The sequence below is a fragment of the Erythranthe guttata genome, chromosome 9 (assembly GCF_056151865.1).
Source record: "Erythranthe guttata isolate IM_541 chromosome 9, IM_541, whole genome shotgun sequence".
In the NCBI taxonomy this organism is placed as follows: domain Eukaryota; kingdom Viridiplantae; phylum Streptophyta; class Magnoliopsida; order Lamiales; family Phrymaceae; genus Erythranthe; species Erythranthe guttata.
Window position 1 is genome coordinate 12890134 of NC_142541.1, and position 14816 is coordinate 12904949.

The following is a 14816-nucleotide window of genomic DNA, read 5'->3' on the forward strand; positions in this document are numbered from 1 at the left end:
ATTTACATCGATATAAACTACTTCTCATCAGGAGTCTAATTCAATACCACCCTATAAACACTTAGAGAGATTTAGATAATCCATATAGCCTGGCCAGCTGGATTATCTAAGTCCCTTTACTTGTTTCACGAGGTGTTAATTTTAAAACGTGGCCACGGACAAATATATTTAAGACCCAAGCGGTCCAAACAAAGGGCACGGCCCTTAACAAAAACCTTGGGAGACTGATCCCCTCCTCAAGTACATCGCGTACAATGCTAAATGTAAATACATATAAGCAACGCAGTAATTCTTGACAATGTCAAAATAAATAAATCAAAATGTTAAATTTCAGAGTCAAACAAAGAAGACAGTCAAATGAAATAGTAGTGGACATACCCATCTACATCAGCGATAAAAACAAACTAAGAAATCCAAAAAAAAAAAAAGGGAACATAATAGTAAAAAAAAAAAGGGGGGGAGAAGGATAACTATCCTAGCAACTAAGTCTAAGCTCCCCTACCGCGAGCGGACGACGTACCCACAGTGGAGTCATCCGCAACCATGTCGTTCACGACCTCTGTGCCCGTCCCATTAACATCTACCTCATCCTCCTCTTCATCGGATATGCCAGCTTCCATTCCACGAATCACTTCCTCGCTGATCCCACCCGCATCACGAAGATATTTGCGACAAGCACGCACTAATGGCTTATAAACCACAGCCAATGCATGCTCCTCAACCATAGCAGCACACTCATCGCTACCTCGGAAATTAACCTTGGTCTCCTCCACAATGGACTCTTTGTAAGCGGCACCACCCGATGTCGTGAGGAACCTTTTCCCCGTCGTCTTCTCGACTTCGTATTTCTCCTTAAGCTGGTCGTAGCATTCGTTCAACTTGTGAACATCATCCTTATATGCCTGCGCATCACGTCGGATGACCTCGAGCTCTTCTGTCCTCTCAGCAAGCTCCTCTGTCCTCCGAACCAGTTCTTCCGAACGTTGAGCAAGATCGAACCGCGCTATCTCCAATTGGCCTAGAAGCTCATCCTCACGCGCTTGACTTCGAGCCCGCTCATCTTCCTTCATAGCTTCCGCATTCCTACCATGCTCCATGAGATATCTCCAAGTCGCTACCAACTATAAAAAAAAAAAAAATAATAATAATAATAACAATATTATTCGCAAGCCAAGAGGGAATTAAACATAAAATCTTGTTTTAAATAGACAAGTACTCACCCGACATATGTCTCCACCAGCTAACTCTAGCATATGAGAAGGACCCTTACCAGACATCCGAGCACGATCATACTCCCGAACGAAACCCTCGGTACTCAACATCGGCAAATCATAGTCCGACACATCCCAGTACGACTCCTTACCATTGCGGTTTACGCCATAAGTAAACAGTTGTTTCCCTCCTCCACCATGGAAAGCATAAGTCTCCTCTGGGTCTACCCGTGGACGCTTAGGAACAGCCACATACTCAGTATCCACCCTCTTTCCCTTGCCACGGTCCCTCGTCGGTGGACGTCCCTCCACTTCACCAGCACTGCTACGATCATCTGCGACTACTCGAGGAATTTCTACATGGACCTCCTCACGAAGCAAACCACTTGAAGAACCTCCCAACGTAGAAGGTAACTTCTTCGATGCATTCTTCGACGCCTTCTTCGACGTCTTATTCGCCTTAGCTTGAAGCGCCGCAAAGGTAATACCCCCATCTACAAAAGATAACAAACACATAAGTGACATGAGGCACACACTACCAAAGAACAATAAAAAAAAATAAAAAAAAAAAAACAAAGAAGAGGAACACAAGTCAAGGCAACAAAAGGATATACGATGCTGACCCTTCACCGTCGGTATCAAACTCCTCGGATCAAATTCCACATCACACAACCCAGATTCCTCAATCCACTTAGCCATATTTGCAGTCATCGCGAAACTCTCACACGTAGGATTCCAAACTACGGGAACGTCAAAAGTGGGAGCCCTCACGTAAAAAAAATAGGTCTTCCATTTCCCCAAAGATAGCTTCACACTCTTCACGAATTGGTAATGAACGCGAGGATGAAAGCAAAAGAAAGGCATCTTATTGGGCCGATGTAACGTAAATAACGCCTTAAATAAACTCACAGACACAGGCAGACCTACTCGAACCACCCTAAAATGAAACGCCTGGAACATCAGAACAGCACTGGGCGTTAGCTGACTATACCCAATCTTGAATTCCTCGCAGACCTTCAACAAGGTCGGATGCGGTGTAATCTGAGATGTACACGTCAAGTAACCCAAAAACACCGTATGAAATCCATCGGGTGGCGAATACAAACGGTCACCCTTCTGAGGCAACAACAACTCAACGTTACTTGGCGCTCCAGATAAACGACGAATAGAGTGCAGATGCTCTTCCGTCAACACACTATCAAAATCAACTAAGTCCAAATTAATTGGCTTAATTTTCTTTTGCTTCCTCTTATCAATCTCAATATCACCTGGCGGAATATCATCTTCCTCCTCCTCTTCATCCGTCACCTCAACTTCACTACTTAACACCGCTTCATCACTCGCCAAAGGAGCTTGATTCGAATCATCACTATCGTTCCCAAAATCCACGACTCGACGCCCATAGCGACGTCCACTGGAATTCGCTTCATCAACAGTAGGGCAAATATTAATATTGTTACGCACTTCTACATCGTCACCCCACGATTCAATAATTTCTCGCCGACCAACACTTCCCCCGTTGAAAAAAACACGCGAATCAGCACCCTCGGAAATTTGCCCGTCAATTTCGCCCGAACCGGGCTCAAAACCGGCATCTAACGCGCCCTCACGCGCGCGCGTGGCCCCAAAAGGGGCAGATCCACGCGCGCGCACACCAACTGCCTGCCCAGAGCCACGTGGCGCCTCCCCAATCGCCGGACCCCGCGCGTCAGCATCAATCCCCCCTTCCGACGCGCGCGCACGTCGCTTAGAGGCTGAATCACGCGCGCGCGCGTCATCACCCTGTCCCCGCCCACGTGGCGCCTCCCCAATCGTCGGACCCCGCGCGTCAGCATCAATCCGCCTTTCCGACGCGCGCGCGCGTCGCTTGGGATGCGCGCCCACCTGCTGCACATTAATTGCCGCGCGCGCGCGTCTCTCAACTCCAGCGCCCGACGCGCGCGCGCGTGGCTCTACCTCGGTACCAGCCGTGTGCACGTGGTTTCCCCCCATTGGACCACGTGCGCTGGTCCCCTCCTTCTAAGCCGCAGACCCAACTCCCATCTGCACGGAATTTCGCGCACCTCCGGATGTAGATCCGTTTTTCGCACTCGACACCACAAGATTACCGCGGTCCAAGCCCACCGTACCAAAAGTTTTCTTGCCCCCTTCAACCGGATCTCGAAGTTTAATTCGCAAAGATTTCGAATTACCCGAGTTCGACATGTGAAGATTTTCTCCCCGAAGAAATAATCAAGAAACAAAAAATTTCTACCCTACCGCAAATAAAAAAATTTCAAGAGAAAAATAGCACAGGAAAAGACCTCGAGTTAAAAGTACATACCCATATTTATTACGCAAGAGTTGAAGTTAAATTCTTTCCACCGCAAAAAGAGATTATTTATCTGGCCCTGGTATAATATTTAAATCCTTCAAATATATACCTCACTGCCACATAAATACAATTATCCCTTATTTAAATTAAGGAAATTAATTCACCGCCAACGGAAACAATTCAATCACGACGCAATTAACTCTCGACACGACCCGGATCCCTCTACACAAGTCCCCATCTCGAATCGAGAGTTGGGGGGCTTAATGATATACCTAAATGGGCCGGCCCAACGGATCCTCAAATTTATCTACTAATTAGGCCCACTACATGATAGCCCAATCATATACGAGTGGGCCAATTACACGAAAGCCCAAGCTCCTTCAAAGTAAGGCTTGGGCCCAACAAAGGAAGCCCAACCCATTTAACAACATATAAATAGATGTTTTATTCATTGATTAAGGTACGTTCTCATTATCGACAATCAACCTCGAATATTATTCTCTCAGCTATCTCTACGATCCGTACATCTGACTTGAGCGTCGGAGGGGTTTCCGCCGGATCAACCCCCGGCTTAGTTCACGTGTGCTCATTTTGTAGGGACCTCAGGATCATCGAGTTGACTAGCTACTGATCCGCTTTGCTCTCCCAGCTCGTTTTCTATACTACTCCGGTGAGCTATATTTTAGCATCATCACACACACAAGGAGGCTAGAGAATCAAACAAAATTCTCCAAAATCTACTCTTTCAAGGCACGCCCACAAGGTGTTCGACATTTTGCTCCAACCAAATTTTGAGTTCGATTGTCAACCAATTCTCACCGAATCTATTCCAGCCTCTCTCCCAACTATGTCATCCAACAAACGAGGCCGCACGAGCTAAGCATCATCTTCCAAAGGGAAGGGAAAGGGAAAGAAAAGTGTCGCCGTACCCGAGCTTTCCAATGAGGACGAGCGTGAGAGAGCTAAGGAGGAGCACCCCGATCACATCGACTCCGACTAAATCAGGTGTTTTCTATCCTTAAACTTTGAGCTAATTTCGTTGAGGGCAACGAAAATTTTAAGTTTTGGGGTGAAAAACATGTTTTTGTGCTTATTTGTTTTAGTTTGCATGCATTAGGTTTTATTCGTTTTTATTGTTTTTCTCGTTTTTCCATGATATAAAAAAAAAAAAAAAAAAAAAAAAAAAATTGCTTGAATCGAATGCATCGATGATTTATGATGATGAGAGATGATCAATGTTTGATGATGAGATTGCTTGTTTTGTGTGATAAGGATTTGATTTTCGTTTAGCTTTTGATTCAACGGGACTTAGAAGCGAATTATTGCTAGGAATCACATTTTGTGCATTGCTTTGGTTGAATGTTTTGTATTTTAAATTTGGAATTAATTTGTGCTAGATCATGCTATGTTCGGTTTTAAGACTCACCTTAGGAAATTTATGATACGAAGTATTGAGTAGTGAGTGATTGGGATATGATTTGGGCCTTGTTTGAACCGTTTGAGCCTTTCAAGCCGACCTTTTTATCGAAACTATCCTTAGAACCTTGATTTGAGCCTCGGAGAAAAGGTGTTCTTTCGTTTAGCCAATGTGTAAGGTAGAATAGGTGGAGATTCTTGAAAATTACCCCTTGGAGTTCGGTCGAAAAAATTTATAAGGTCCTTCTTCTTCAAAAAAAAAAATGAGAAAAGAAAAAGAAGACAAATATCTATGCTTCTATATATATATATATATATATATAAATAAAAAATAAAAAAATAAAAAAGAAGAAGAAGAAGAAGAAGAAGAAGAAGAAGAAGAAGAAGAAGAAGAAGAAGAAGAAGAAGAAGAAGAAGAAGAAGAAGAAGAAGAAGAAGAAGAAGAGGAGACTAGAAGGGAGAAATAAGGACTAGTTGTTGAATTATTTTTGAAAACTCGATCCATTGCCTCAAAAGCAAAAGTGGAGACTTTTGAACTTTTGAAAATCGAGTTTATTAAAGTCCGTAGAGGTGAATTCATTGTTTCAAACACCTATCTTTCAAATTTTGGCGTAATCACCTAAATTCAAGAAGAATAGCCACACATACTCATATTTCCTACCTCGAACCAAAGAGCCTAACAATTGAAAGCCACAAAGCCCCAATGATCCCAATAGCTTAATGTTCGATATTAGTAGATTAGAATAATTTGGTGAGCATTTGGAGTCAAGCATGTGCATGTAAGTATAAATTATTTCTATCTTTAATTTGCAAATATTGGATGCTTGAAGCAATTGTATGAATTGTGGTTTTTGGTAATGGTGAGTGACTAAGTGTTGTTGAATTTTGAGCTTGCGAATACCTAAGAATTGTCATTATAATTACAAATTCTGAAAACGTGAAGTTGATCATTGATCTATGTGATGAGATGTTATCGTTGAGTTATTTGCTTATTGGTAGATTTTGCTTGAGGACAAGCAAAAGTTCAAGTTTGGGGGTGTGTTAAGTGTATATTTTTACACTTTATCGTATCTTTTTATTTGAGCTTTTGGTGTGTTTTAACGATAATTGGTGCTTAAAAAGTTGATTTATTGTATTTTAGGTACAAATTGAAGAATTGGAAAAGTATGGGGTCAAAACTGCAATTTTGGTGAAAATATGGGTCAAAAGTGAAAATATCAAAATTCTGAAGATTTAAGGCTCGGACCCCGTCCCAGTTTTAGTGCAAATTGTGGGACCCCCGTCCGAGACTCCGAAGTTGCGCAGTAAAGGGATTTTAATTGCACAAGGAAACTGCCTTCTTCCCCAAGTTCTTCACCCTATATAAGACCAAGCCAAGCACACAATTGAGGAGCCATCTTTTTACGCAAATTCAAGAGCAAAGAAGATCAACGGAGATTCAAGCATAGTTTTTATTTAATTTATTTATTTTATTTTATTTATCATAAGAATTACGAGTAGCTAAGTCTTTATTTCTAGGATTTTATTTGGAACCCTATGTGGGATTTATGAACCATTTTCTGTGATTTTATGCAAGTTTTAATTCCGGATTATTTCTTCTACTTGCTTTATTAAGTGCATGAACTTGATCAACTTATGTGCTTTTATATTATTGTTAATCGCATGAATCGGAAGATCGGATTAATAATTAAAATTGTGGTAGAAGAGCCTTTGTGGTATTAACATAGGAATATAGTTAATCTCTTAGGTAGCCATTATTGAGATTTGTGCTTAATGTTATGTTCTAGAATTAATTGCATAGGAATATAGTAATTAAATCTAGAGTATTAGAATTATAATACACGCGGAAGCGGGTTATGATTATTTTAGCATCTCAGGTTAATAATCCGGGTTAATTGCTTGCATAATCGAAGGAATGGGGGGAATAATAATCACATAGGGGGGAGAATAAAATCCTAGTCTTGTTTACTCTGATTAAACCTTCGTTTTTTATTGCTTTTGTGTTCTTGTCTTTTTAATTTGCTTTTTAATTTAGTTTAATTTAGTTAATTCTCTCGAAATTCGACTGAAGAACACCCACTACTCAACACTCTTTCTACCATCAAACCCCTATTTTTGGGCTGTGAAATTAGCGGGTTTGTGCGGGGATCCGTCGGTCTACGGCGGTGTGAGGTGTGTGCTAATGTTTTTTTCGGCGGTGTAGCTTCGATAGTGGAGTCGTTGCGCGATTGACAGTGAAAAATTGGGTGGCACAATTCGCATAAGGGACTGTGCGGGGATCCCACGGCAGACTACGGTGGCGTAGGTGTGTGCCAATGTATTTTAGGTGGTGATGATGTCTAGGTCGTGGAGTGGTTTTTGACGGTGAAAGACGAGTGCTGGTGGTGGTGATTTTGGATGAAGAAAATAAAATTTGGGCTTTACATACTATTTTATAAAACTGCAATTCATCCCCCCTATGTTTCAGTTGACCCTTATTTGAAGTCATTTTGAAAGAATCAAAGTTTTGATTTACATCCCCATGGTTTTGGAAAGTGTATTTCAGACCCCGTACAACTATATGTACCAGTCTTGGGGGCAGAAGTGTAGAAACAAAATCAACGGTCATAAAACTGCTACAAAACCATAAAAGTCAACATGCCATGTCATCATCCACTAACAGATTCGAAACGGAGGGACCATTTTGTTACGTTGTGTATTTCAGGGGGTGTTTGAAACAGACCCATAGTTCAGGGGTGCAAGCTGTAGTTTTCCCTTAAATTTAGGGTAAATTACAAACACCCCCCTGAGGTATGATCAAATTACAAAAACCCCCCTCTTGTTTGGATAATTACATCTACCCCCCTCAACTATGATTTTTTCTTAGACCTCCACCTTTATGGTGCCAAATTCAACATAGTCATCTAGATTCCGTGAAATGTGCTCTTGTTTGTACTAGTTTTGCGTAATAAATACAGTTTCCGATGCACCACAAACTGATATATACAAGCTAAAAATCACATATTATGATCATCTTGCTTCATAATGTAGAGTTTGAATGGGATAAAACGGGTACAAAAGTGATAATATTACATATAATCTCGAAAATTCCACTAAATTTGAGGAGTTGAGGGGGTGGTTGTAATTATCCAAACAAGAGGGGTGTTTTTGTAATTTGACCATACCTCAGGGGGGTGTTTGTAATTTGACCATACATCAACGGTCATAAAACTGCTACAAAACCATAAAAGTCAACATGCCATGTCATCATCCACTAACAGATTCGAAACGGAGGGACCATTTTGTTACGTTTTGTAGTTCAGGGGTGTTTGAAACAGACCCATAGTTCAGGGGTGCAAACTGTAGTTTTCCCTTAAACTTATAATATATTAGTTATTTATTTTTATATATATTCACTTGCTTTAGTGCTAGCAAATTATACAATAGAGTTTATCACATTTTTTGAAAAAAAAAATGTGAAGTTGCTTCGTGTAAGTAGTCTGAAAAGAAACCTTGAAGAGGTAATGCCCAAAGCCAATGCACCTCAAGGTTAATGAACATGCACATACAATTAATGAAGTTGAAGAAAATAATAAGATCATGAGGATGCTGAACAGTTTTCTGAGTCAACTTCATACTTAATTCAGTACTGACTACTCCGAAGGATTTAAAAGATGAATCTTATATGGCTGGAAATCTCTATCCGTCTAGTTTCCGACACTTCAATCGGTGCATCATTTGGCTATCTCTACGTAAAGTTATGACAATTTCCGTGTTAGGTGTCCCAAATTGGCTACAAAGAAGACCAAGTTCGGATTTAACTTCTATTTTTCGAATTCTTCGTCTTATTTTAACTCTTTATTATTAGTGGTATCTTAAAAGCCTCTTGGGGAAAAATTCCAACAAGTGTCTCTTAAAATTCTGAAGTTGGAGGGATATATGTTCCAACTCTAATTATAAATAATGAGTTGTAATCGATCTGCATTTATATTTCCAGATCATATGTGAGTTGAAAATAAACTAAAGTCTTAGAGACTTTTCTATTATACATAGTACTCCAGTATCTCTTAGGGGGATTCCTTCGACTGGTGAGCCGAAATTCTTACAAGCGTTGAATTTTCACAACGATTCATGCATGTGGTTTTCGGATTTCAAAATTTCTGTAATTCAATTATATATATCATTTGTCGGTTTACTATGATGATCAAGTTACCCTTTATGCCGAGACGTTAGTTCCCGATTCAATTACATTTTTCGTTTCTTGATTGTTTTCTTTCTTGGCTATATATTCGACGACCGTGAATTCGAATGCATGCTTCCTTAACGTTTGACATCCCACTACCCGTTTCTTTTAAATATCTTTCAAATGCTTTATACAAGTTCGTAGTAAGTCATTTTCCTTTGTTCAATGTAATGTGTATAATATATATACAATACAAGTGTTATATACACAATGCTTTTGTTTTATAGGCATGGAGTCGTGTAATAAAGACGAAGCTTTCAAGGCTAAAGTAATTGCCGAGAAAAGGTTATTGGAGGCCGACATTAGAGGAGCCAAGAAGTTTGCTTTGATGGCTCAAAGACTGTTCCCAAAGCTCGATGGCTTGTCGCAGTTCCTTGTGGTTGTTGATGTTTATGTCGCGCACGAAAATAAAATAAACGGACAATTAGACTATTACGGAATATTTGGCGTAGATCGTTTAGCCGATGAACAAGTATTGAAGAAGCAGTACAAAAAGATGGCTCTCTCTCTTCACCCCGACAAAAACAAGTCGGTTGGGGCTGAAGGTGCGTTCAAAATAATGTCTCGAGCATGGAGCATACTTTCGGACAAGGATAAGAGAAACGCGTATAACTCGAAGCTGAACAAGATACCTACTCGACCACATGCTCCAGGCACTAGTGCAAGTAAGTCCAAGAGGAATGCGACTAATCCGATAATTTGTCCAAGTTGGTATCAAATGTATGCTCAGATTGGAAATATTGGGTCAGCAGCCTCAACTTTAGCAACATGTGACGCACTTTTTGCCGATCTTCTGCAAAGAAAGCTCAGCGAGAGGGAAAACAAGAGAAGGAAGATCATTACAGCAATATTAACTGCAAGTAAGGGGTGTGCAGCATCAGGTTCTAAGAAAAGGAAACGTTGAAATGGTTAACATTTTGGAACAAGATGATCTCTAATTGGGATTCTAGATTGGGATTATTGCCTTATAATAATGTTGTTTATGAACGAATAGTTTGTTTTGTTTTGTTTTGTATCTCTCTCCAACTTTGCATTCTTGTTTTGTATTAAATGATTTAAGAGGTTTCTTGAGTTTTTTTGCATTCATATTATTTCAATGAAGTATTTCTATAACAAATTTGTAGTACGTTCGACCATTGCCCTTGCAATCTGGAAGAAGCTCGAGTCCACCTACATGAAGGAGTCCCTAGCTAACATGCTATACTTGAAGAAGAAACTCTACCCTACAAATGGAAGAATGCAAGGAAATTAGAAAACATCTTGTTGTCTCCAGATTTCCGATTATTGAAGATCGAGGAAATCCGCCAAGTTTTTGGAATTAAAGAATTCGCAAAGATTTATTTCCATTTTATTTTGGGAACTTGTTGAATTTAAATGCCTATCAAAGTCCACTCATCTGTTGAGACAGACTACGTGTTACGACATTAGGTGTGGTAACAGAATTCTTGTGTTGTCACAGTAATAAACCTACTAAAAGCAGAATAAAAAACACAATAATAAAAAACACAATAATTTAATGTGGTTCGGATACAAATGTACCCTACATCCACGAGGACTTGCAAAACTAGTTCAGATTTAAGTGTACATTAATAGGACTTAATAAAACACTAAAGACTCCCTCTTTATGTGATACGCCGTTCTTGCACACGACTCGAACTTGTTGATAATCAAAGCAATTCCTCCATCCGCACTCTTGGACTTCCTCCAATGTTGAACTCCCTTCAAACGGCGGATCGACCTCTCCCGAGATCTTTTAAGCACTTCTCCCGAAACGCCGATCTTCTTTATGGCCTGGTAGAAGAAATATGTTCTGTTGCCACACCTGATGTGCCGGCTGGGCTGCAGCACGGGCTGCACCCTTCAAAGCCTTTATGCTGAGATTTTTCTGATTAAAGCTCCATCGGACTCATATGAGGTTGATGGCCTTATATAGGCACGAAATCTCCACCCTAAACCTAACTTGGGCCCTAAAAAATTGATTTAACTAGGTAGTAGAATCCTAGTCGATTTCTACTTCTATTCTAGATAAGTACAAAAGATACCTAACTAGAATATAATACATGGAAATAAATCTAGGTCCTAATAAAAATATTACAAGAATAGGACTCTAATTAATTCCAAAATAAACATGGAAAACAAATCTTTGCCAATCTTTAGTTTCCACGTATGGCGGATTTCTTCAATCTTCACAAACAGAAATCTGGTGCCAACAGAACTATTTCTATGTTTGTAATATTCTTATTAGAACTTTGATTTATTTTCATGTATCTTATTCTAGTTAGGTATCTTTGTACTTATCTAGAATAGAGTTAGAAATCGACTATGATTCTACTTACCTAGTTATACGATTTCTTGGAAATCAAGAAAGGGTTTGGGAGGCTAAATTTGTGCCTATATAAAGCCTCACAAGTCATTGAAGATCTTAACACTTTTATTGGAGAAAAATCTCTCATCGTATTGAAGCTGTGCTAGGGCAGTCTGTGGAGCAGGACTGCGCCATCGTTGCATGTGCCAACATATACAGAGTTGCTGTATAGATCTCGGGAGAGGTCATCCGTGTTTCTGATCAAGGGAGTTCAGGCTTGAAGAAGGTTCAAGGTTTGCGGAGAGGAGCTGCTGTGGAGAAAACACTAAGTTCGAGTTGTGTCAAAAAACGGCGTAAAAATAAAAGAGGGAGTCTTTATTATTTTTATTAAGTCCTATTAATGTACACTGTAAATCTGAACTAGTGAAATCGTGTACAGGTCATCGTAGATGTAGGGCACATTTGTGTCTGAACCACATTAAATTCTTGTGTTCTTTATCTGCTTTTAAGTAGTTAATAGTCCTCGTGGATGTATGGCACATTTGTGTCTGAACCACATTAAATTCTTGTGTTTTTTATCTGCTTTTAAGTAGTTAATTACTATGACAACACAAGAATGATAGTTGTAACTGAATACTGTTCCCACAACTTAAGTGTTACAACTTAGGTTAGTTAAAAGGAACGAGATTATGGTGGTGGTGCAATGTGTAGTCCCCTGGGCTTCCTAATTTAGCCTTGTAGTGAGTGTTCGGTCAAGTGGTTTACTAGCTCGACTCAACTAGGCTTCGAACTATTCACTGACCATATATATAATTTATATTGGTCGTGCAATGTGTAGTCTCCTGGGCTTTCTAATTGAGCCTTGTAGCGAGCTTTAGGCCACGTGATTTACTGACTCGACTCAAAAAGGTTTCGAACTATTCACTGACCAAATGGTTGTAGATATATATTAGTAACAGTAGTTCAAGAGTAGCTTTCACTCATTAAAAGAGGCAGCTTTTTCCTATGACAAGACTATTCAGAGAAATAATAAGTTGGAGCCTTTTAACTAATCATTTTGGGAATTGGTGAAGTTCTACCCCCACAAAATTTAGAAGTACACGAAGTATCAAATTCACATTTGTCTCAATCATATGCAGTATGCTTAATGCATGTCCGATATGAGATGCACGAACATATGAAGTGTCCTACCACTAAAAGTTGCAAGTCTGGACACACAGACTGTTGCAACAGTTCATGCAACTGCATCAGATTAAACAACATAAATTCCCAGCGATTTTCGCAAGGAATCAAATTTCTGTGCATCAAGGGTTTTTGCAAAAGAATCAGTTAATTCATTCTCCGTTGCAGCATAATCAATTGAGACAACCCCTTATGAAATAATGACAAATATCAGTAAGCTTAGTTCTCGAATTTTGAATTGGATTCATAAACCTATTTTTCGCATACAAATTATCACAATTCAGATTACCAAGTTTTTCATTCCCCAAACTAGCTTTGTCACCAGAACTGTTGGAACAGTTAGTACTATCATCACATGATTTTAAAGAAATAATGGCAGATAAACAATTTAGATCAGACTTCTTTACCCAAATTTTTTGTTGAGTTTTATTCACTAAATCAACCTTTATCTTGGGTTTCTGAGACGACACAAAATTGTCCTTGCAATCTGGGAGAAGCTCGAGTCCACCTACATGAAGGAGTCCGTAACTAACATGCTATACTTGAAGAGGAAACTCTACTCTACAAATGGAAGAATGCAAGGAAATTAGAAAACATCTTGTTGGCGCCAGATTTACGATTCTTGAAGATCGAGGAAATCCGCCAAGTTTTTGGAATTAAAAGATTCGCAAAGATTTATTTTCATTTTTAGTTTGGGAATTATTTAGAGTCCTATGTTTGTAATATTCTTATTAGGCGTACAATTGCAAGATAAAACACCTATAAATGAAAAAAAAAATTCCAGTGAAAATGCTTTATCAAAAGTAGATGTTGAATTTAAATGATTGATAAAATTTATACATGGAAAAATAATAAACATGTAAGTGCCTTCTTTATTCTTACACTTTCAGATTCCATCATTTAGAGTATTTCGGATGAGGCCCGCCCAATTAAGGTCTACAATATTATTTACGGCCACCAAAAGATTCAAATAATGTACTGGCAATTTTTTACTGTAACTCGGAAACAAAACCGTGCCAAACAATAACACCCAAATATATTAACTTAAAGTTTGTATCAGTACTCGTTCAACTTTTAAGTTTATCCAACAAAGCTACTATGTCTATTCGTCCGTCAACGATTTTAAAAATGTGTCTATACTTTTCCAGCCCCTCTGTGCTTGTAGTGTCTAGTGTAATATTTTGACATGTTGCAGGTACCTATAATGCATTTCTAACATCTACATCACTGATAACATAGCGCTGAGATTCAATACTAAGGCAACTACTTTTTGGGTCGTATCTCTCTATAAACCATTTCAATGTAATTTGGGGTTGTCTAGGGTCCGAGAGGAGATTTACTACTCGGACCCAAACGATTGAAAATCAACCAATAAAAATGTGACACGTATGATTTGTACAAACCCCATGAAAAAAGTACGATACCTACCTTATAAGTGAAATTACATAAAAACCCCTATAACTAAAACATAATTAATAATGATTAATAATTAGGACAAATTGCAAAAAGGGACATGACAAGGGACTTAAATGCACATTGGTCCACAAAAATAACAATCTTTCAAATAAACTCATCCACATGTCCTTAGTCAAAAATACCCTCCATAATATATTGTTTATCAATTCCATCCATTATACACTAACTTCCTTAATATTACACATTGACCCCGAATTTAAACAAATATATCACATTAACCCCCATTTTAATAATTTTTTGAAAAAATTTTTGTTTTTAGAAAATAATCTTTTTTCTGAAATTTTTTTCCGGCAAGATTCCGGCGTTGACCAGGCGGGCGGTTCTAAGGCGTTGATTGTTTTTTTTTGGAAAACTTTTTTTTTCTGAATTTTTTTTTTCCGGCCAGTCAACCGCAGTTGACCGCCGATCTCCGGTGTTGACTTTTTTTTTTTTGTTTTTTTTTTTTTTTCTTAGAAAAAATTATTTTAATTAATATTACTATCTTAGCTGCTAAATTACTGTCTCAGACAGTAATATTACTGTCTCAAACAGTAATATTATTTTTTTGAACAGTAATATTACTTATACAGTAGAACCTCGATAAATTAATAACCTCGCTTAAACAATAAAATTTTCAGGTCCCGACTCGGGGATAACGTGCTAAATTTATAAGATAATACACATTCGAAAATTTTAAGAAGCCCCATATAA

At 38.8% G+C, this 14816-nt stretch overlaps 1 protein-coding gene across 1 annotated transcript; it reads right to left on the minus strand.

Annotated features, from left to right (window-relative positions):
• Window positions 1–453: 453 nt before the first annotated feature.
• LOC148768138 (uncharacterized) lies at window positions 454–3416 on the minus strand. The gene is made up of 5 exons (XM_088822782.1): window positions 3275–3416; window positions 2480–2635; window positions 1826–2392; window positions 1221–1705; window positions 454–1121 (listed from the first exon to the last, which is right to left on the minus strand). The coding sequence occupies exons 1-5, from the start codon at window positions 3414–3416 to the stop codon at window positions 489–491; spliced, it is 1983 nt and encodes a 660-aa protein (XP_088678908.1). The 3' UTR covers window positions 454–488.
• Between the last annotated feature and the right edge of the window lie 11400 nt (window positions 3417–14816).

What these genes read in the sequence shown, in the direction of transcription:
- LOC148768138 (XM_088822782.1), bottom strand. Translation starts at nt 3,416, where the DNA reads ATGTCGAACTCGGGTAATTCGAAATCTTTGCGAATTAAACTTCGAGAT. An exon ending in GGAAGATGATATTCCGCCAG is followed by an intron (nt 2,393 to 2,479) that starts GTGATATTGAGA and finishes TGTTGACGGAAG; the next exon opens with AGCATCTGCACTCTATTCGT. An exon ending in GACGGTGAAGGGTCAGCATC is followed by an intron (nt 1,706 to 1,825) that starts GTATATCCTTTT and finishes TATCTTTTGTAG; the next exon opens with ATGGGGGTATTACCTTTGCG.